The following is a 23,041-nucleotide window of genomic DNA, read 5'->3' on the forward strand; positions in this document are numbered from 1 at the left end:
TTCCATATATCAAGTTCACAGAGCATTTACAACATGAAACAAACCTCCGATCGATGCTACTATACCGTCAAGACAATTTTGTACAGCACACTCCAATAGTTCTAATGCCTTAGGAGAACTCACAGGAACGAGGCACAGAAAACATCATCATCCTCGTCGCTGGACTCGTGACCACTGCACTTGGCGCTAGATGACCTCTCGATGGAGGTGCTCCACTCCACCGAGCTCGCCGGGGCAGGGGGTGGGGCGTTACCCTCCACGTTGTCAAGCATGCCGATTCCCAGCTCGTTGGGGCCCAGAGAAGGGGCTCGGACCGGAGGCAGTTTCTCCGCTGTGCGCCGGGGCTCTGTGCTGTCTGAGCTCAGGATCCCCGTAGAGGGGGTCTCATGCCTCTCGATCCAGGCGTTGTAGTAGCGGACGATGTTCTCATGGTTGAGGCGTGACAGCAGCGTCACCTCACCTTTGATCCTACGGAACTGCTTACTGGCCGGGTTCACCTGGATACGCTTCACAGCATAGTAACATCCATCCAGCTTGTTCTGGACCTGCACATAACGAGAGGATGGAAAGAGACAAAAAGTTGGGTCAGGAGACAAACAATATGTGAACAATAACCATGGACTTAATGAAAGGGAAAGGCTAGGAATGCTACTGTCAGCTATGCTATATTAAAACACGGGTTACCTTGATAACGGCACCAAAAGCTCCTTTCCCCAGCAACTGTAACTCCTCAAACTCGTTGAAGTAGCGTGAGAACTGCCTCTGTAGCCCAGTGCTGAACGGAGCATTGAGGATGTGACTGTGAGGGATGACCGACGACGCAAAGTCATCACCAATGTCTGGGAGGACAGAATACAGCCGTTAGGATTCTACATAGTGAATCAAGCCTCTCAAAAAAAGGCAACCATTTTTTCACAACATTATAGTCTTGGAGACTGAAAATATCTAGTGGCCCTGATCTGAACACAGTTGTCACCTTCTGGACTAGCGTCCTGGCACTGTGGAGGGGTCTTCGGAGGTGGAGGGTTGAGGAAGGGGTGGTCCAACAGCTGCTGGGTGTTCCAGCGGTCAGCATCATTCAGACACACACACCTACCACACAGAACAGAGAATGGTGCATTTAGCATGGAAACCTCCAAAAGAACAGAGCTGACGTTCCTGGAGTGGCCCATCAACATCTAATCCTCTGGTCCACATTGTGTTACTCTGCATCCACACAGCAGTTCATTAAGATTGGCACCCAAATACAGAGGACGAGCTCTGACAGCCAAGCCCTGATAAACACACAGTCCATGGTGGAATGACAATATGTCAAAAAGGTACAGGAAGGTTAAATACATCTAAATGAACCTGTGTGTTCACTGTGTATCGTTTTCATCAACTGAATAGAAAAGCGGAGAAGTTCCCTAAATCATCTAGCTAACCATTCAAAAACCATGTGCTAATGAGTCAAAATCTGTAAAAAAAAAAAACACATTTTCATTTAGAATTGAACCACACAAAAAATGAAAGTTTTAATTGCCACCATAAAAATGTGAGGTCCAGGCATGGAAGTCTGGCCGACACCGAGACTAGCTGTCTGGTCAAACTGAATGGATGGTTCTTGTCAGGCAGGCATACCTGTTGAGGAAGTCCTGGAAGTCAGCGGGCAAGCTGGTGGGCACAGACACCGGGAACTCCCTGACCTCCTCACCCTGGCTAAGTGCCAGCAGCATCAGCCCCAGGCTCCACACGTCCACTTTCTTCCCAGCCTTGGTAGGTAGCGTGTCCTCACAGAAGCGCACGCGGGCCTGCTGAAAGATGTCCTCCTTGCAGAGGTCACCCAGTCTCTTGGAGAGGCTGTAGTCTGTGAGTCGCACGTTGCCCAGGTGGTCCAGCAGCACGCTTGAGGCGCCCAGCTGTTTGTGGACAACAGAGTTGGAGTGGAGGTAGTCGAGGGCAGCCAGGAACTGGGTGGTAAACAGGCGGATGGCGGTCTGGCTGGCCAGGCTCTGGCTCAGACTGCTGCTGACCCCCACATGCTCTACCAGCAGGTTCACCACCAGGCAGTCATCCCTCTCACTGGAGCTCAGGGCCTGGTAGTGCACCAGGTTAGGGTGTTTCAGCTTCAGCAGGGAGTTCAGCTCACTCGCAGCACCGTGGATCTATAAAGAAATAGGCAGATGGAACTGCTTAGTGTGTAGGCCTATCTATTAGTACTACATCTGATGGCAGGATCTAAGCTACGAATTACTCACCTGCTTTTTACAATTGTCAATCTTCCCCTTTTCCTCACTGGTGAAGAACTTGCCAATCTTCTTGTTCCAGCGTAGGATCCACTCGTATATGGCAAACTCTCCGTTGGTCGCGTCGAAAGCATTATAAACATTACGGCCAAGCCTCACACTCTCCCCTGCCAGAGAGACAGACACATAGCATATTGAGGCACACAACTCAACACTGACAGTACAGTAAACTACAACGCAGACCATAATGAGATTTACAGGGAATTTTAAGCTCTTACCAAGGCACTTTCCTCTATGCACCATGAGATCCCCAAGGGTACTGTTGCTGAAGTAAAGCACTTCCTGTGAGCGTGGGCTATCCTCGCTGTATGTGTCCCGTCTGGTTACAACAAAAACAGCATGCGGTGTTAACTAAGTTCAGGCACAGAGCTAAATAATATTTACAAGTGGCTGTCCCATGCCTGTGGCGGGTGTTGGAGTTGGTCAGTCTCCGGGGGTTGGTCCCTCTTCTGGGCTCAGTATGCTCAGGTGGAGGCCCAGGGGAATAAGATGAGCTGCCCAATACAGAACTGTCTACAGCAGGCTGGTCCATACTCTCAAGGCGCTCCTGGGCAGTCACAAAGCCAGAATATGGTTAAATCAAACATTTATTTCAGGCTGTTTTGCATTTTTTTCTTAAAGGTGCATTTCAGGTCTAATGTAACATAGTTTTAAATAATATATTAATTGATTATCATTAGCCTAAAAACATATAGTTTATAATTCCAATCAATTTTCCAGAGGAGTAATAAGAATTGCTTATCTACTAAAACAGCACAAGTTGGCAAAATGTACACATTTGAAGATTTTGAAGGCACCTGTTTGGCAATGTCTTTTTTCCTTTTCTCCTCTCGTTTCTCCTCCTCTCTCCTTTGGATTTCAGCCATAATCTCAAATTGCTTTAGACAAGAATGAGTTGAGAGGTACATTGAGGAGGTCAGTAAGTGTGTGCGTGCGTGCGTGCGTGCAGTGCGTGTATAAGCATGCATGCATCCTCACTGTCTGCTCTTCCTGCCTGCGGCGTTGGTCCAGTTTCTCCTGCTCCTCCAGGGCTAGCCTCTCCTGCTGCAGCCGCTGGTCCTTCAGCATCTCCTCATGAAAGGAGCTGGACAGAGGCTTGTTGTGTTCACTCAGGAACCCCTGGACATGGTCAGCCAGCTCATAGATCATCACCTGGGGGAAGAGAGGGGTGATGATGGGACAAAAAATATTTTCTGTCACAGAGATGGGGCCATTGCAACATGGCACAGGATTTCATGGGTCATCTACTCCTAACTACGAGTAGATAAACTATTCAGATCTACATGTTTGGTTCAGAGTGGATTTGTCTGTAGGCATCCGTCTGTCTGCCTGTATATGTCTATCTCACCTCCCCACATCGCTCTGCAGACAGTTTAGTGAGCTGTGTCTGGAGGCTCTGGAGGTTGTCATTGGAGAGACCTTTGGCATTCTTCAGCTCAAACTCTGGAGGTCTGTCGCCCAAGCAAACAACAAACGTGAATTATTGCTATGCATCTATAACATTTTGCTTAAAAAAGGATTGTCAGGCGATGGTACCAAACCAAAAGACACGTTGACTGTACATTTGTGCCTAGCTCTCCAGAACAAGGTAACAAGGGGGCTTACAGCAGGTCCCCCTATTGGGTTCGCACCTGAAGGTATGGACCACAGCTGGCTCCATGTCCCGACGCTCTGTTTTAACGTTTAGAAACATTGCTAATCTTCACTTGCAATATGTTTTTGGAAACCATAAGATACACTTATGTATGCAAAGTTGCATCCGGCTTTGTTTTCACACAGCCTAGGCCATGCCACATCCTCCCACCTTGCTGCTCGCATTTCCATTGGGCCATTCCATTAAACATTTCCGTCTGGATCGCGTTTTTCAAAATACAGTCGTGAGTAACTTTGCTAAACTGCGTACAGTAAGTTCATCAACTGTATTTGAAAAACGCTAATATGAAAGTTAAAAAGTTCCAAAGGTTTCCAAATCATGAGCAAGGCATAGTTATGTTTAGACAGAGCATTTGGCCAGCATTGGGCAGTATTAGAGGCTATTGTCAGGGCATTTGCCTCAGGCGGCATACAGCTACAGTGCCTTCAGAAAGTATTCATGCCCCTTGACTTATTCCAAATTTTGTTGTGTTACAGCCTGAATTCAAAATTGATTAAATTGAATTTTCTCACCCATCTCCACACACAATACCCTATAATGACAAAGTGAAAACATGTTCTTAGAAATTTGTGCAAATTTATTTAAAATGAAATACAGAAATCTAATTTTCATAAGTATTCACACCCTTGAGTTAATAAATGTTAGAATCACCTCTGGCAGCAATTACAGCTGTGAGTCTTTCTGGGTAAGTCTAAGATTTGCACACCTGGATTGTGTAATATTTGAACATTATTCTATTTTATTTTTTTACATTTTTCAAGCTCTGTCAAGTTGGTTGTTGATCATGGCTAGACAGACATTTTCAAGTCTTTTTCAAGCCGATTTATGTCAAAACGAACTACTCAAGAACACTCAATGTCGTCTTGGCAAGCAACTCCAGTGAATATTTGGCCTTGTGTTTTAGGTTATTGTCCTGCTGAAAGGTGAATTTGTCCCCCAGTGCCTGTTGGAAAGCAGACTCAACCAGGTTTTCCTGTGCTTAGCTCTTTTCAGTTTATTTTTATTCTAAAAAAACTCCCTAGTCCTTGCCGATGACAAGCATACACATAACATGATGCAGCCACCACCATGCTTGAAAATATGACAGAAATACTCAGTGATGTGTTGTGTTGGATTTGCCCTAAACATAATACTTGGTATTCAGGACATAAAGTTCACTTCTTTGCCAAATTTTTTGAAGTTTTACTTTAGTGCCTTATTGAAACCAGGATGCATGTTTTAGAATATTTTCACTCTGTACAGGCTTCCTTCTTTTCACTCTGTCATTTAGTTAGTATTGTGGAGTAACTACAATGTTGTTGATACATCCTCAGTTCTCCTATCACAGCCATTAAACTCTATAACTGTTTCAAAGTCACCACTGGCCTCCTGGTGAAATCCCTGAGCGATTGAGTTACTGAGTTAGGAAGGACGCCTGTATCTTTGTAGTGACTGAGTGTATTGATACACCACCCAAAGAGTAATTAATAACTTCACCTTGCTCAAAGGGATACTCAAAGACTGCTTATTTATTTTTATTTGTACCCATCTAACAATAGGTGACCTTCTTTGCGAGGCATTGGGAAACCTCCCTGGTCTTTGTGGTCAAATCTGTGTTTGAAATTCACTGCACCTCCGAGGGACCTTAACGATAATTTTATGTGTGGGGTACAGCGATGAGGTAGTCATTCAAAGGTCTTGTTAAACACTATTATTGCACACAGTCTCAATGCAATCCATTTTAAAATTCAGGCTGTAACAACAAAATGTGGAAAAAGTCAAGGGGTGTGAATTCTTTCTGAAGGCACTGTATGTGGAATCACCCAATGTAATGTCATTGGAGTCATGATAGGGGTCATACAGTCTTCCTAATGCCAGAGGTGTATACTAAGCAATAGTGTGCAACATTATAAACATCTGAATCTCGGGAAAGGAATATTCTATGACATATCCATCCCATTGATGGATTGAGTAACGATACTCACACATCAGGGTACGTAGGTGGGCATTGGACCTGCAGGTCCACTGTCACATAACTTTCCTTCCCATTGCGTAGTCCATTAGGTCGCAGGCACAGGTATACATCTAGTGGTCTTTTGATCTTGATGAGGAGAAAACAACAGAGGATCATGGAAACCTAGCCACAAATAGACATGCATGGCGTTTGTGTAATTAGCACAACTTTGCTTCTGCAAGTCAGCAATAGTGATGGACATTCCGAGTCTTATCGGTGAGTCGCCTCATTTGGCTCTGTTCACGTAAAAGTGTTCACGTAAAAGAGCCGGCTCATTTGGCTCTGTTCACGTAAAAGTGTTCACGTAAAAGAGCCGGCTCCAAAACAGCTATTCGTTCAAAATGCTTAAAAATGCTTTACAAAACTGCAAATCTACAATGTAAAGCGCAAAACATAGGCTACCATTGTCAGATCGTGAAATGCTCCTTCAAATATTGTTTTAGCTGGACAAATTATTAGATTTATTCTACTACGCCCTCCCCGCTATTTATTGTTTCTTCAGTGAGGATTCGCCCTCTTTCGACAATTATTTTGTCATTTCTCTGCAGAAAAACGTTGTTTTGAGCTCAAAAATAAGTAGTAACAGTATGCTAAACAGGGAGCCAAGTGAACGGCTATTTTACCGATTCAACTTTTTGGGCAAAAAGTTGCTACTATCTATTCATAAATCAATTGTGTTGAAAGTAGGCCAACCTTCCATGGATGGTTATTACGCAGACCATTAAAATATTCTCAAAAAATTGACGCAAGCGCTTCTAGTTCGTTTTCCTGTTGTACAGAATAGTCGTCCGCCCATGTAGAAGTCTGATGACAACTCATCCTAGCTGCGCTACATGGGCACTCATGTTGCGCGCACACACCCCTCTCTAAATATCGAGGCGATTTAACTACAACGTAACACTCGTCTTTTGTTACTTCCAAACATTACATTATCAATATTGAATAAAGTTACGCGATTGACATTGTATCTGGCTCGAAAACGTTGAACTTACAACATTGACTGCACCACGTATTCACAACATTGTTGCAACACTGTAGCCAGAGGCGTAAGAGGAAGCGATACATCCCACTCACATTTTATTTTTATGGTTCTTATACTGTCAAGAACTAAGCATTGGCGCCTATGAGAGTCCCACCCCGTTAAAAAAGGCCGGAGCGTAATGGTAGGCGGCCTTCTACTTTGTCTTTGGTATTATGGCGCTCCACAAACAAATGTTATAGGTGCATGCCGCCACCTACTGTATTGGCTGTATATCAGCCTACTATTCTGTAGTATGAATTTCCCTACCAGCTAACCCTACACCCATTTCAACCTCATCACCAATAAACGTTCTTCTTCAAGGGTTTTATTGGTGGACTACATACAAAAATATGTAGGAGGAGAGGCGGCCAAAGAAAGAATTGGTTTTGGGGGTGACTAGAGAGATATACCTGCTGGAGCGTGTGCTACAGGTGGGAGATGCAATGGTGACCAGCGAGCTGAGATAAGGGGAGACTTTACCTAGCAGGGTCTTGTAGATGACATGGAGCCAGTGGGTTTGGCGACGAGTATGAAGCGAGGGCCAGCCAACGAGAGCGTACAGGTCGCAATGGTGGGTAGTATATGGGGCTTTGGGGACAAAACGGATTGCACTGTGATAGACTGCATCCAATTTGTTGAGTAGGGTATTGGAGGCTATTTTGTAAATGACATCGCCAAAGTCGAGGATCGGTAGGATGGTCAGTTTTACTAGGGTAAGTTTGGCAGCATGAGTGAAGGATGCTTTGTTGCGAAATAGGAAGCCAATTCTAGATTTAACTTTGGATTGGAGATGTTTGATATGGGTCTGGAAGGAGAGTTTACAGTCTAACCAGACACCTAAGTATTTGTAGTTGTCCACGTATTCTAAGTCAGAGCCGTCCAGAGTAGTAATGTTGGACAGGCGGGTAGGTACAGGTAGTGATCGGTTGAAGAGCATGCATTTAGTTTTACTTGTATTTAAGAGCAATTGGAGACCACGGAAGGAGAGTTGTATGGCATTGAAGCTTGCCTGGAGGGTTGTTAACACAGTGTCCAAAGAAGGGCCAGAAGTATACAGAATGGTGTCGTCTGCGTAGAGGTGGATCAGAGACTCACCAGCAGCAAGAGCGACCTCATTGATGTATACAGAGAAGAGAGTCGGTCCAAGAATTGAACCCTGTGGCACCCCCATAGAGACTGCCAGAGGTCCGGACAGCAGACCCTCCGATTTGACACACTGAACTCTATCAGATAAGTAGTTGGTGAACCAGGCGAGGCAATCATTTGAGAAACCAAGGCTGTCGAGTCTGCCGATGAGGATGTGGTGATTGACAGAGTCGAAAGCCTTGGCCAGATCAATGAATGAGCGTGGCTGAGGTGCACCCATGACCAGCTCTGAAACCAGATTGCATAGCAGAGAAGGTATGGTGAGATTCGAAATGGTCGGTAATCTGTTTGTTGAGTTGGCTTTCGAAGACCTTAGAAAGGCATGGTAGGATAGATATAGGTCTGTAGCAGTTTGGGTCAAGAGTGTCACCCCCTTTGAAGAGGGGGATGACCGCAGCTGCTTTCCAATCTTTGGGAATCTCAGACGACACGAAAGAGAGGGTGAACAGGCTAGTAATAGGGGTGGCAACAATTTTGGCAGATAATTTTAGAAAGAAAGGGTCCAGATTGTCTAGCCCGGCTGATTTGTAGGGGTCCAGATTTTGCAGCTCATTCAGAACATCAGCTGAGCAGATTTGGGAGAAGGAGAAATGGGGAAGGCTTGGGCGAGTTGTTGTGGGGGGGTGCAGTGCTGTTGACCGGGGTAGGAGTAGCCAGGTGGAAAGCATGGCCAGCCGTAGAAAAAAGCTTATTGAAATTCTCAATTATGCTGGATTTATCAGTGGTGACAGTGTTTCCTATCTTCAGTGCAGTGGGCAGCTGGGAGGAGGGGTTCTTATTCTCCATGGACTTTACAGTGTCCCAGAACTTTTTTGAGTTAGTGTTGCAGGAAGCAAATTTCTGCTTGAAAAAGCTAGCCTTGGCTTTTCTAACTGCCTCTGTATAATGGTTTCTAGCTTCCCTGAACAGCTGCATATCACGGGGGCTGTTCGATGCTAATGCAGAACGCCATAGGATGTTTTTGTGTTGGTTAAGGGCAGTCAGGTCTGGGGAGAACCAAGGGCTATATCTGTTCCTGGTTCTAAATTTCTTGAATGGGGCATGTTTATTTAAGATGGTTAGGAAGGCATTTTAAAAAAATATCCAGGCATCCTCTACTGACGGGATGAGATCAATATCCTTCCAGGATACCCCGGCCAGGTCGATTAGAAAGGCCTGCTCGCTGAAGTGTTTCAGGGAGCGTTTGACAGTGATGAGAGGAGGTCGTTTGACCGCTGACCCATTACGGATGCAGGCAATGAGGCAGTGATCGCTGAGATCTTGGTTGAAAACAGCAGAGGTGTATTTAGAGGGAGTTGGTTAGGATGATATCTATGAGGGTGCCCGTGTTTAAGGCTTTGGGGAGGTACCTGGTAGGTTCATTGATCATTTGTGTGAGGTTGAGGGCATCAAGTTTAGATTGTAGGATGGCTGGGGTGTTAAGCATGTTCCAGTTTAGGTCGCCTAGCAGCACAAGCTCTGAAGAAAGATGGGGGGCAATCAGTTCACATATGGTGTCCAGAACACAGCTGGGGGCAGAGGGTGGTCTATAGCAGGCGGCAACGGTGAGAGACTTGTTTTTAGAGAGGTGGATTTTTAAAAGTAGAAGTTCAAATTGTTTGGGTACAGACCTGGATAGTAGGACAGAACTCTGCAGGCTATCTTTGCAGTAGATTGCAACACCGCCCCCTTTGGCAGTTCTATCTTGTCTGAAAATGTTGTAGTTTGGAATTAAAATGTCTGAATTTTTGGTGGTCTTCCTAAGCCAGAATTCAGACACAGCTAGAACATCCGGCTTGGCAGAGTGTGCTAAAGCAGGGAATAGAACAAACTTAGGGAGGAGGCTTCTAATGTTAACATGCATGAAACCAAGGCTATTACGGTTACAGAAGTCGTCAAAAGAGAGCGCCTGGGGAATAGGAGTGGAGCTAGGCACTGCAGGGCCTGGATTCACCTCTACATCGCCAGAGGAACAGAGTAGGAGTAGAATAAGGGTGCGGCTAAAAGCAATACGAATTGGTCGTTTAGAACGTCTGGAACAGAGAGTAAAAGGAGGTTTCTGGGGGCGATAAAATAGCATCAAGGTATAATGTACAGACAAAGGTAAGGTAGGATGTGAATACAGTGGAGGTAAACCTAGGTATTGAGTGATGAAGAGAGAGATATTGTCTCTAGAAACATCATTGAAACCAGGAGATGTCATTGCATGTGTGGGTGGTGGAACTAATAGGTTGGATAAGGTATAATGAGCAGGACTAGAGGCTCTACAGTGAAATAAGCCAATAAACACTAACCAGAACAGCAATGGACAAGGCATATTGACATTAAGGAGAGGCATGCTCAGTCGAGTGATCAAAAGGGTCCAGTGAGTGGAGAGGTTGGTTGTGGGTCACGGCGATTTAGACAGCTAAATCGGTAGCAAGCTAGCATAGGAGCAAGCTAGCATAGAATGGAGGTCTGTTATTAGCCAACACTTGCGTTCCGTCAGTAGATTAGTGGGTTTCCGTGTGGTAGAGGGGATTAATCCAAATCACACAACAACAACAAAAATAAAAACAATAGATATAGTTATAGAGGCCCAAGAAGAAAAATAAATAAATAAATAAAAATAAAATAAAATAAAAATTGTCCGATTGTCTATTCAGATAGCAGCCGATAAGATAGCCAACGGCTAGCAGGCCGCAGATGGGCGCCCAGGCAACGTTGCGCCGGAGGAGCCAGCCGGACAATTCCCTCGGGTAGACAACGTCGGCAGTCCAACTGTGAAGGCCCGGTGGGGCTCCGCGTAGGCAGCAAAACGGGTCCGGATAGGTGACTGCAGCCCAGGAGTGATTGATGGAACTCTTCAGCCGGCTAGCTCCGGAACAATTGATGTCAATTGATGTCAGCGCCAGCGGCCGAAATCCGGTATGTTCCGTTCCGAGCCGCGCTGCGCTGCACCGCGCCGTACAAAACTGGCGATAGATTCTCGAGCCAAAGGACAGCCGATGACCACAAACCGTGGTTAGCTGAGTACTAACGATTAGCCAGTAAATAAGCTAACTAGCTTCTGAACCAGCTTCAGAGTAGCTTCTGGACCAGCTTCTGGCTAGCTCCCGGCTAGCTTCTGGCTAATTTCTGGCTAGCCTCTCGGAGGATTACAGATCTGAGGTAAATAATACTTTTTTATATAAATATAAATTGGTGAAGCGGATTGCAGGAGAGTGTTCTGAAGATGAGTTTTTGGAAAATTAAAAATGTATGTGAAAAAAAAGTTATATACACGACAGGACGAGGACAAAAATACGTCTGAACTGCTATGCCATCTTGGGAAGAAATAAAATACAATAAAAAATACACTGCTCAAAAAAATAAAGGGAACACTTAAACAACACAATGTAACTCCAAGTCAATCACACTTCTGTGAAATCAAACTGTCCACTTAGGAAGCAACACTGATTGACAATAAATGTCACATGCTGTTGTGCAAATGGAATAGACAACAGGTGGAAATTATAGGCAATTAGCAAGACACCCCCAATAAAGGAGTGGTTCTGCAGGTGATAACCACAGACCACATCTCAGTTCCTATGCTTCCTGGCTGATGTTTTGGTCACTTTTCAATGCTGGCGGTGCTTTCACTCTAGTGGTAGCATGAGACGGAGTCTACAACCCACACAAGTGGCTCAGGTAGTGCAGCTCATCCAGGATGGCACATCAATGCGAGCTGTGGCAAGAAGGTTTGCTGTGTCTGTCAGCGTAGTGTCCAGAGCATGGAGGCGCTACCAGGAGACAGGCCAGTACATCAGGAGACGTGGAGGAGGCCGTAGGAGGGCAACAACCCAGCAGCAGGACTGCTACCTCCGCCTTTGTGCAAGGAGGATCAGGACGAGCACTGCCAGAGCCCTGCAAAATGACCTCCAGCAGGCCACAAATGTGCATGTGTCTGCTCAAACGGTCAGAAACAGTCTCCATGAGGGTGGTATGAGGGCCCGACCTCCACAGGTGGGGGTTGTACTTACAGCCCAACACCGTGCAGGGCGTTTGGCATTTGCCAGAGAACACCAAGATTGGCAAATTCGCCACTGGCGCCCTGTGCTCTTCACAGATGAAAGCAGGTTCACACTGAGCACATGTGACAGACGTGACAGTCTGGAGACGCCGTGGAGAACGTTCTTCTGCCTGCAACATCCTCCAGCATGACCGGTTTGGGGTGGCATTTCTTTGGGGGGCCGCACAGCCCTCCATGTGCTCGCCAGAGGTAGCCTGACTGCCATTAGGTACCGAGATGAGATCCTCAGACCCCTTGTGAGACCATATGCTGGTGCGGTTGGCCCTGGGTTCCTCCTAATGCAAGACAATGCAAGACCTCATGTGGCTGGAGTGTGTCAGCAGTTCCTGCAAGAGGAAGGCATTGATGCTATGGACTGGCCCGCCCGTTCCCCAGACCTGAATCCAATTGAGCACATCTGGGACATCATGTCTCGCTCCATCCACCAACGCCACGTTGCACCACAGACTGTCCAGGAGTTGGCGGATGCTTTAGTCCAGGTCTGGGAGGAGATCCCTGAGGAGACCATCCGCCACCTCATCAGGAGCATGCCCAGGCGTTGTAGGGAGGTCATACAGGCACGTGGAGGCCACACACACTACTGAGCCTCATTTTGACTTGTTTTAAGGACATTACATCAAAGTTGGATCAGCCTGTAGTGTGGTTTTCCACTTTAATTTTGAGTGTGACTACAAATCCAGACCTCCATGGGTTGATCAATTTGATTTCCATTTAACATTTTTGTATGATTTTGTTGTCAGCACATTCAACTATGTAAAGAAAAAAGTATTTAATAAGAATATTTCATTCATTCAGATCTAGAATGTGTTATTTTAGTGTTCCCTTTATTTTTTTGAGCAGTGTATATATATATATATATATATATATATATATATATAAAATACATCGAGGGGGAAAAAGTATTTGATCCCCTGCCGTTTTGGACGTTTGCCCACTGACAAAGAAATAATCCGTCTATACTTTTAATGGTAGGTTTATTTGAACAGTGAGAGACAGAATAACAACAACAAAAATCCAGAAAAACACATGTCAAAAATGTTATAAATTGATTTGCATTTTAATGAGGGAAATAAGTATTTGACCCTCTCTCAATCAGAAAGATTTCTGGCTCCCAGGTGTCTTTTATACAGGTAACGAGGGAGTGCTCTTAAAGGGAGTGCTCCTAATCTCAGATTGTTACCTGTATAAAAGACACCTGTCCACAGAAGAAAATCAATCAATCAGATTTCAAACTCTCCAAGACCAAAGAGCTCTCCAATGATGTCAGGGACAAGATTGTAGAGATACACAAGGCTGGAATGGGCTACAAGACCATCGCCAAGCAGCTTGGTGAGAAGGTGACAACAGTTGATGCGATTATTCGCAAATGGAAGAAACACAAAAGAACTGTCAATCTCCCTCGGCCTGGGGCTCCATGCAAGATCTCACCTCATGGAGTTGCAATGATAATGAGAACGTTGAGGAATCAGCCCGGAACTACACGGGAGGATCTTGTGAATGATCTCAAGGCAGCTGGGACCATAGTCACCAAGAAAACAATTGGTAACACACTACGCCGTGAAGGACTGAAATCCTGCAGCTCCCGCAAGGTCCCCCTGCTTAAGAAAGCATATACACGCCCGTCTGAAGTTTGTCAATGAACATCTGAATGATTCAGAGGACAACTGGGTGAAAGTGTTGTGGTCAGATGAGACAAATGGAGCTCTTTGACATCAACTCAACGCGTCGTATTTGGAGGAGGAGGAGGAATGCTGCCTATGACCCCAAGAACACCATCCCCACCGTCAAACATGGAGGTGGAAACATTATGCTTTGGGGTGTTTTTCTGCTAAGGGGACAGGACAACTTCACCGCATCAAAGGGACGATGGACGGGGCCATGTACCGTCAAATCTTGGGTGAGAACCGCCTTCCCTCAGCCAGGCCATAGAAAATGGGTCGTGGATGGGTATTCCAGCATGACAATGACCCAAAACACATGGCCAAGGCAACAAAGGAGTGGCTCAAGAAGAAGCACATTAAGCTCCTGGAGTGGCCTAGCCAGTCTCCAGACCTTAATCCCATAGAAAATCTGTGGAGGGAGCTGAAGGTTCACGTTGCTAAACGTCAGTCTCGAAACCTTAATGACTTGGAGAAGATCTGCAAAGAGGAGTGGGACAAAATCCCTCCTGAGATGTGTGCAAACCTGGTGGCCAACTACAAGAAACATCTGACCTCTGATTGCCAACAAGGGTTTTTTCCACAAAGTACTAAGTCATGTTTTGCAGAGGGGTCAAATACTTATTTCCCTCATTAACATGCAAATCAATTTCTAACATTTTTGACATGTGTTTTTCTGGATTTTTTTGTTGTTATTCTGTCTCTCACTGTTCAAATAAACCTACCATTAAAATTATAGACTGATCATTTCTTTGTCAGTGGGCAAATGTACAAAATCAGCAGGGGATCAAATACTTTTTTCCCTCACTGCATATATTTTTTAACGAAACAGAAGTCAATGTACTCCTTCACTTAGTCAAATGTACTCAGATCTCTACACAGGCTATGGAGTCTGAGAAGGGAAGCATCTTCAGACATTATTCAAGTTTCAAGTTTTAATGTCACATGCACAAGTACAGTGAAATGCCTTTCAAAACCCAACAATGCAATAATCAATAACAAAATTTTACTAGGAAAATAAAAATAAAAAAGGAAATACACAAAGTAAGCATACTATATACAGGAAACATTTTAAAAATCAGTTCCAATAACATATTTACATGTGTAGGGATACTGGAGTGATGGAGGTAGATATGTATAGGGGGTAAGGTGACTACGCAACAGGATGTAAGATAAACAGAGTAGCAGCAGGTTGCATGTGAGTGGGAGTGCGGGTGTATAGAGTCAGTATAAATATATGTGCATATTATGTGTGAGTGAGCAGATGATGAAGTGAGTGTTTGTGTGCGTGTTGGAGTGACAGTGTGTGTGTGTTGGAGTGACAGTGTGTGTGAGTGTGTAGGGCGAGTGAGTGTGCATAGAGACAGCGCAAATATTGAAATTAAAGGTAAATAAAGATACAAGGTAAACTCAGTCTGTGTAGCCATTTTGTTAGCTACTTATCAGTCGTATTGCTTGGGGATAGGAGCTATTCAAGAGTCTGTTGGTGTCAGACTTGATGCACCGGTACCCCTTGCCGTGCAGCAGCAGAGAAAATAGTCTATGGCTTGGGTGGTTGGGGTCTTCTTTTCACATCGTCTTGATATAGAGGTCCTGGATGGCAGGGAGCTCGGGGGCTGTCTGCACAACCCGCTGTAGCACCATGCGATCGAGGGCCGTGCTATTGCCATACCAAGCAGTGATGCAGCCAGTCAATATGCTCTCAATGGTACAGCTGTAGAACCTTTTCAGGATTTGAGGGCCCATGCAAAACTTTTTCAACCCCCTGAGAGAAGAGGCACCGTCACTCCTTCTTCATGACTGTGCGTGTGTGTTTGGACCATTTTAAGTATTTAGTGATTTGGACACCGAGGAACTTGAAGCTGTCTAACTGCTCCAGTGCTGCCCCACGATCAGCTCCTTGGTTTTGTTGACATTGAGGGATAGGTTGTTGCACCATACTGTCGGGTTACTGACCTCCTCCCTGTAGGCTGACTCATCATCGCTGGTAATCAGGCCTGCCACCGTTCCATGCAATGATTCAGCTGGGAAATCCTGGCGATCCAAGAACATTTTAGCCACTTTCACAGTGATTTCCAGTTTCTTACATTTTTTGTTAATTTATTCTGTACAATTAATCACCTGTGCAATAAAATCAACCTACTTCACGATTAATATTTCAGGATCTCTCATCTGACTGACATCGACAGACTGTTGGGTATCATCCACTGCCATAGCTTCATCATCTCTACTTGATGCTTCAACAATTTTCACTGCCTCTGCATAGGAGAGCTTCTCGACAGCCCTGAACCTTGCTACTTTGACCTCTTTCACCTTAACAGGGCACTCAGGGAACTGGAACGTGATTCCCATCATAATTGCACCACCGTGCATCCTCAGACTCTTAAACGATATTCCGTTTGCAAACACTTGACACGTGGCTTGCACCACAAATCTCATATATCCCAGATTTACATGGGTCGTGGAGAACTTCTTCATTAAACATCAATAATACAAAAAGGCCAGTGAGACATCTTCATTTATCCACCATCTTTGGCTGGAACATGGCATCACTTGCTATCACAGACATGTAACATCATTACTTAACTGTTCCAAAAGACAACTGTAGATGGCAGTAATGTTTGTCTAAAGAAAACAAGAGTGCAGATACATTATATTTCCTGCAACGAATCTATGCAATCCCATTCACTACAAACATATGTCCACCTGATAGCTTTATTGTCTTAATTGCCCGAATTTGTTGTTTCATTATCAAGGACAATAATTCCTGGTTCAAGTGCTAGAGGCGTCAGTATAGACCCTGGTTCGATCCCTGGTTTGATCCCGGGCTGTATCACAACTAGCTGTGATCGGGAGTCCCATAGGGCTGCGCACAACTGGCCCAGCATCGTCTTGGTTAGGGGAGGGTTTGACCGGGGTAGGCCATCATTGTAAATAAGAATGTGTTCTTAACTGACTTGCCTAGTTAAATAAAGAAAATTAAATACTGGATGATGGTGATGAGGAAGCAGAGTGGATGAGTAGGGAAAACAGACCAAGACTTTTACTACATGACAAATTAGGATAATAGTACATAATTAAAAAACAAATATTCTGAATAAATTATTTTGGAATAGATATTCAATGGAATAGGCTATTGGTGTAAAAGGCTCTGGGTGTGATGAGAGTTCAAAGATATGCCTGTGCTCAGAACAAGCTGTGTGACATTGAGTTGTGTGAGATTCTAAAAATTATCTCTCCAATAACATCAGTGATCAATGCTGGTTTGGTCATTGGATGGCAAAAGAACATAACTGGACTGCAATTGTATCCTAACCCATAGCATCCAGCACCTATCTATCTGTGGAGAAATAGCGACAAAGTAACACCTATAAATAGGCAGGCCCAACATCCAGTGGGACAGCCGAGAGGAGAAAAATGCTCTCATATAATCCAGCCATGGATATAATCTAACAGACTCCAAAGATAACCATCCGCCACAGTGTCCCCCTGTCTGACCCGCCTAAAGGGTGTTGAAGGGGGTGGGACAAATAAGGATCTCAGTTTGCTAACTCAACATGGCGGGACCCCACTGGATTGACACCTGTTACACACCATGACCCTAAAAGGAGAGAGCTGAGCCAATCAGGGCTCAGCATAGCAGACGGAGACCAGTCAGACAGCCAGCTTGGAGGAAGGACAGGACTGTCATTACCCTCAGCTGTTCACCATGTTTAGGGGCTCAGCCCACATACCAACAGCAGCCTGGTCCACTGGTCCACATATACAGTGTTCTACTGACTGGTGGACTAAAGCTGCTCTCATTCATCTCCTTAAGAAGGCCCACAAATCTGTTTTTTGCCACCATGCATGCAAGGAAGGCCCTCATATTGCCATGGTATAAGTGTCTCATACCAGTCAGTGGATTTTATATAATGTGTCTGCTCCCTCAGACACCCATTGACTACTCCACCCACACCAAATGTGTGTGAATAAAAACACTGTGACACATCTGCTCTATATATTTTTTTGAGATAATTGCATTAAGTTCAATTTCAGTAAATGTCAGAATTGCTTTTCAGTTCTCTCACAAACTCTGTCCTTAAAACAACATCATGAAACTACATTTACAATGACCAATGCAGCTTTTTGTGTGATCTCAAAAATAATGATTGATCAGAACCTTTATTTTAATCCTGTCTTATCAACAGTTTTCAGAATTCTTTGAAAATTCAAATGTAATTTCAAAATGAACTCTTTATCATTGTGTAAAAAAACATGTAAAATAAAAGCTAACCTACAGTGTACAAAACATGATGAAAACCTGACCAGGTGAATCCAGGTGAAAGCTATGACCCCTTAATGATGTCACTTGTTAAATCCACTTCAATCAGTGTAGATGAAGGGGAGGAGACAGGTTAAAGAAGGATTTTTAACCTTGAGACAATTGAGACATGGATTGTGTATTATTATTTGACCCTGCTGGTCATCTATGAACATTTAAACATCTTGGCCATGTTCTGTTATAATCTCCACCCGGCACAGCCAGAAGAGGACTGGCCACCCCTCATAGCCTGGTACCTTTCTAGGTTTCTTTCTAGGTTCTTGACTTTCTAGGGAGTTTTTCTGTGTGTATCAAGAATGGTCCACCACCCAAAGGACATCCAGCCAACTTGACACAACTGTGGGAAGAATTGGAATTAACGTGGGCCAGCATCCCTGTGGAACGCTTTCAACACCTTGTAGTCCATGCCCTGACGAATTGAGTCTGTTCTGAGGGCAAAAGGGGATGCAACTCAATATTAGAAAGATGTTCCTAATGTTTTGTCCACTCAGGGTATGTGAAGTATTTTAATGAAGAAGACAATTTAAACTGACCTAACAACATGGTCTGACATTACGAATACCATTATAACACCCAGACATATATATTTTTTTTTTAGAACATTCACTTTTTTCTAGAACATTCCCTTTTCACTTCTCTCATTTTATTTCTAAAGCAGATCAGTCTGGCATTTTTCAGGAAGTATCTCATCATTTTGAGGAGTCTCATCCCACCTGCTCACATACATTTACTTCTAATGTTGTTTTCTTTTTTCTAGCTGCTCTTATTTGGACTTATGTGAACTCCAGGCTCCGCCCCTGATCCCCAGACCTGCTCTTATTTAAGGGGTCCTCTCACTCTCGCCCTTTGTCCCAGTGGAAGCATCAGTCTTGCAATACAACTTGGTGAGTGCATATTACTTGCATATTATTACTACTTATTTCTATGGAAAACATCTGACTTCGTCGGGACTGGGAGTCCACTTTTTGGTTATTTGAGTACATCTTGACCTGGCACTGACCAGACAGAGCTGGTCTCTGACATTGGATGTAGTTTTTTACCAGGATGAATTCTTTGTAGCTTTATTGAGGAATGAACTAGATGTACACTTTAAACTGAAGTCACTGCTTATTGGAATAAATTGATGGTATCGCTCCAAAATAATAAGCAACATTCTATTCAGAGATTTGTGAATGATACATTACTTATCTTGAGCTGATTGTGCAGGTAAGGAGGGTGCAGGTAATTATTGTGTAATAACTTAGTAAACAGTTACCGGTACACTGATCAATGCTGGTCTGGTCAGGTACATCTAAAAGTGTCTAATAAATGAAGCCATTGTAGGGAGATGGGGTAAGGAGCCATGCTGTAAACAGAGGTGTTACAATGTGCCAACAGCTGCTCTCTGGGTTGGCTCCAACTCTCCCATGCCTGAAATAGCTCCAGATAGGTGTCCATGGAGGTCAATGTGGCACAATGTCTAATGTGTGTTTGTAGCAGCCAGAGTGTGGAGCTTAAAATAGATAGCTTGTCTTGCCTGCTGTTGCCAATGGTATGGCCCTTTTTGGAGCTACCTCTATGGCCCTAAAATGTCCTAAGAACCATCATGACAGCTGAGATACAGTATCGGTAGGGGCACAACTTTCACTGGGGATGGGGGGGGGGACATGCCCCCCTCCACCACATTCATTCTGGAATTGCATTTTTGCCGCCCCCCCAGTTGTATCATTGGAATGTGATACAAAACAAACGCATCTCTGTGCTTTAGGACCATGCGGACACCTCCGAACGGTCGGGTAGGCGGTTTGCAGTGTTCATCCGACTAAAAAGATTTATTATAATTATGTCCTCCACACTTCTAAAACCAAAGTTGGGCCAATGAGTATCAGTAACTTCATAACAAGCTTGTATATACATTTTTTAAAGCATACATTGGTTAGGATTCTATAGATAGCTGCTATTTTAAATACAAGGAATTGATAACATTTTCAAAATACATTTTAGTCATTTATCAGATCTTCTTCCAGAGCGACTTACAGGAGCAATTGGGGTAAAGTGCCTTGCTCAAGGGAAAATTTAAAGATTTTTCACCTAGTTGGCTCGGGGATTCGAACCAGCCCAATGCTCTTAACCACTACGCTACCTGCCACCAAAATAGTTATAAGACAAGTTGTAAAAATTGCACTGCAGTAGTAAAATAAATACAACTATATTAACCATTGTATGAAAGAGAGAGCAGTATATTATCTTCCAAAAGACACAAAAATGCAGGATATTGAAAAACCTGGATTTGCATGGAGACATTTTCCATGTCAATACAGTAATAAATTGTCTGTGGTTGTGAACAAAAAACAGTTAGGAAAGACTGCTTGAAATGCAATCAATGGTTGGGGGGGGGGGGGGGATTACAGCTGTTTCCACCACTCATTCTCAACCCTATATCTCTCTGTCACCCACAGACCATACCAGTAAAGCCTAACCATGTGTGACGATGACGAGACTACCGCCCTTGTGTGTGACAATGGCTCTGGCTTGGTCAAGGCTGGATTTGCCGGAGATGATGCTCCCCGTGCTGTCTTCCCTTCCATTGTGGGAAGGCCCCGCCACCAGGTATTGTACTTAGGAAAAACTACCACGACGTAACTGGGGCTGGTATAGATCATGTCATTGTACAGACACAGATTTTTAGGGGAGGGGTGTCAAACTGTGTCAAAAAGAGTGCAGTATGTTGCTGTGCCATCTGTCATGTAGGCTCTGATGATTATAGTGTAATTCCTAAACTCTCTTTTCTCTTCTCCAGGGTGTGATGGTGGGTATGGGTCAGAAGGACAGCTACGTAGGTGATGAGGCTCAGAGCAAGAGGGGTATCCTGACTCTGAAGTACCCCATCGAGCATGGAATCATCACTAACTGGGACGATATGGAGAAGGTGGGTCCTAGATTACGACATCTTGCACTGACATCAGAGTCTTGGTATTGATTTTGGCACAAGACTAGAAGTAAATACATGCAGCATAACAACATAACAAACTGAGAACTTCAACTCTCTCGTATTCTTGCAGATCTGGCACCACACCTTCTACAATGAGCTGCGTGTTGCCCCTGAGGAGCACCCCACCCTGTTGACAGAGGCTCCCCTGAACCCCAAGGCCAACCGAGAGAAGATGACCCAGGTACTTGTAACTCCTTTATTCCCCCACATCAAATCCAGGTTATCTGTTAGAAGCAATGCTATGGTTAACCGTCAAGCAAACTTCGGAAATATCTCCCTTATTCTTGTGTTATAGATCATGTTTGAGACCTTCAACGTTCCCGCTATGTATGTGGCCATCCAGGCTGTCCTGTCCTTGTACGCCTCTGGTCGTACCACAGGTCAGTATTCCAGGACACTGCCTCTTATATGTACCAATATCAACCATGGGTAGTTGCTACAGTATATTACTGATACAATATGTAGTTTGCTGTCACACATTAGTGGTCAATATGACAACAGGAGACAACTCAAATCAAGTTGATGCACATGTTACAATATGTTGAATAAGTGTGCTGTTTAGTTGTCAGAGACAGCTAGATGAATTGTGCCCTGGTTGTCGAAGGACGTATTAAACAATGTTTAGAAGGGTATGTGGCACACCTGCCATTGATGTCAGCGGCATTGTTAGTTTATGATGTGACAAATGCTTGGAATTAATCCCATATGACAACCGGCCATTCCTCTGTCAGTCGTGTCTGTCTGACTCACTAATGTGCCTTGTCTGCTCCCTATAGGCATTGTGCTGGACTCTGGTGATGGGGTGACCCACAACGTCCCCATCTATGAGGGTTATGCTCTTCCCCATGCCATCATGCGTCTGGATCTGGCTGGTCGTGATCTGACTGACTACCTGATGAAGATCCTGACAGAGCGTGGCTACTCTTTCGTGACCACCGGTAAGGATGTGTAGGAGAGCTAACTGTCAATGAGGTTATGCCTAATTTTTTTGATTATTGTCATTTCTGTGTGATTACAGCAATCTCTTGCTGTGCAATTGTGTGAAAGTTCTTCATGTCATCCTGTAAAATTGCCCCCCTCAGCTGAGCGTGAGATTGTGCGTGACATCAAGGAGAAGCTGTGCTATGTCGCCCTGGACTTCGAGAATGAGATGGCCACTGCTGCCTCCTCCTCCTCCCTGGAGAAGAGCTACGAGCTTCCCGACGGTCAGGTCATTACCATTGGTAATGAGCGTTTCCGTTGCCCAGAGACCCTCTTCCAGCCTTCCTTCATTGGTGAGGCATGCTTATGCATTATACGTTATGGTTGCATTACAAAATGCTATTACAACAACAAAATGGTGTGTTCTGTGTCAATTAATGGACGTCTGTAATATCTTCTATCAGGTATGGAGTCCGCTGGTATCCATGAGACCGCCTACAACAGCATCATGAAGTGTGACATTGACATCCGTAAGGACCTGTATGCCAACAATGTGCTGTCTGGTGGTACCACCATGTACCCTGGTATTGCTGACCGTATGCAGAAGGAGATCACAGCGCTGGCCCCCAGCACCATGAAGATCAAGGTGAGGGACAATCCCACCATATTAACCTTCTGGATGTCAACCATCAAGTTAATTGAAATGTTCAGGTATGCATTTGCAGTGAGTCTACGTGAAACTAAGCAATTCTCTGTACTATGTTCATCTTCTAGATCATTGCTCCCCCTGAGCGTAAGTACTCTGTCTGGATCGGTGGCTCCATCCTGGCTTCCCTATCCACCTTCCAGGCCATGTGGATCAGCAAGCAGGAGTACGATGAGGCAGGCCCCTCCATTGTTCACAGGAAGTGCTTCTAAACAGTCAACCCTCTTCACCCATACATTTGTAATGTGTCATTTACTGTATATACATGTTGTAATAAAATTAGATCCTTGTAACAACACATTTGTTTTGACACTTTTCTGCATTGTAGGGTG

At 44.6% G+C, this 23,041-nt stretch overlaps 2 protein-coding genes across 2 annotated transcripts in view; one reads left to right on the plus strand and one right to left on the minus strand.

The window, feature by feature from the left end:
• LOC110504199 (eIF-2-alpha kinase GCN2-like) overlaps nucleotides 1-6,695 on the minus strand; it is a 28,065-nt gene extending 21,370 nt beyond the window's left edge. The window contains 11 exon segments of the mRNA XM_036963049.1: nucleotides 124-545; nucleotides 685-839; nucleotides 977-1,092; nucleotides 1,621-2,144; nucleotides 2,238-2,392; nucleotides 2,504-2,594; nucleotides 2,596-2,832; nucleotides 3,083-3,163; nucleotides 3,264-3,437; nucleotides 3,634-3,736; nucleotides 5,904-6,695. Of these exon segments, the coding sequence (XP_036818944.1) occupies nucleotides 124-545; nucleotides 685-839; nucleotides 977-1,092; nucleotides 1,621-2,144; nucleotides 2,238-2,392; nucleotides 2,504-2,594; nucleotides 2,596-2,832; nucleotides 3,083-3,163; nucleotides 3,264-3,437; nucleotides 3,634-3,736; nucleotides 5,904-6,049 (2,204 nt within the window). The 5' untranslated portion in view covers nucleotides 6,050-6,695.
• A 12,167-nt stretch (nucleotides 6,696-18,862) lies between these two features.
• Nucleotides 18,863-23,007, plus strand: LOC110505499 (actin, alpha cardiac muscle). Its single transcript, XM_021584754.2, has 9 exons — nucleotides 18,863-18,995; nucleotides 20,550-20,700; nucleotides 20,891-21,019; nucleotides 21,153-21,263; nucleotides 21,378-21,462; nucleotides 21,859-22,020; nucleotides 22,165-22,356; nucleotides 22,468-22,649; nucleotides 22,778-23,007. Exons 2-9 carry the CDS (start codon nucleotides 20,572-20,574, stop codon nucleotides 22,919-22,921), a joined length of 1,134 nt encoding a protein of 377 aa, XP_021440429.1. The 5' UTR covers nucleotides 18,863-18,995; nucleotides 20,550-20,571; the 3' UTR covers nucleotides 22,922-23,007.
• The last annotated feature ends 34 nt before the right edge of the window (nucleotides 23,008-23,041 follow it).

This window comes from Oncorhynchus mykiss, chromosome 25 (genome assembly GCF_013265735.2).
Source record: "Oncorhynchus mykiss isolate Arlee chromosome 25, USDA_OmykA_1.1, whole genome shotgun sequence".
Classification (NCBI taxonomy): domain Eukaryota; kingdom Metazoa; phylum Chordata; class Actinopteri; order Salmoniformes; family Salmonidae; genus Oncorhynchus; species Oncorhynchus mykiss.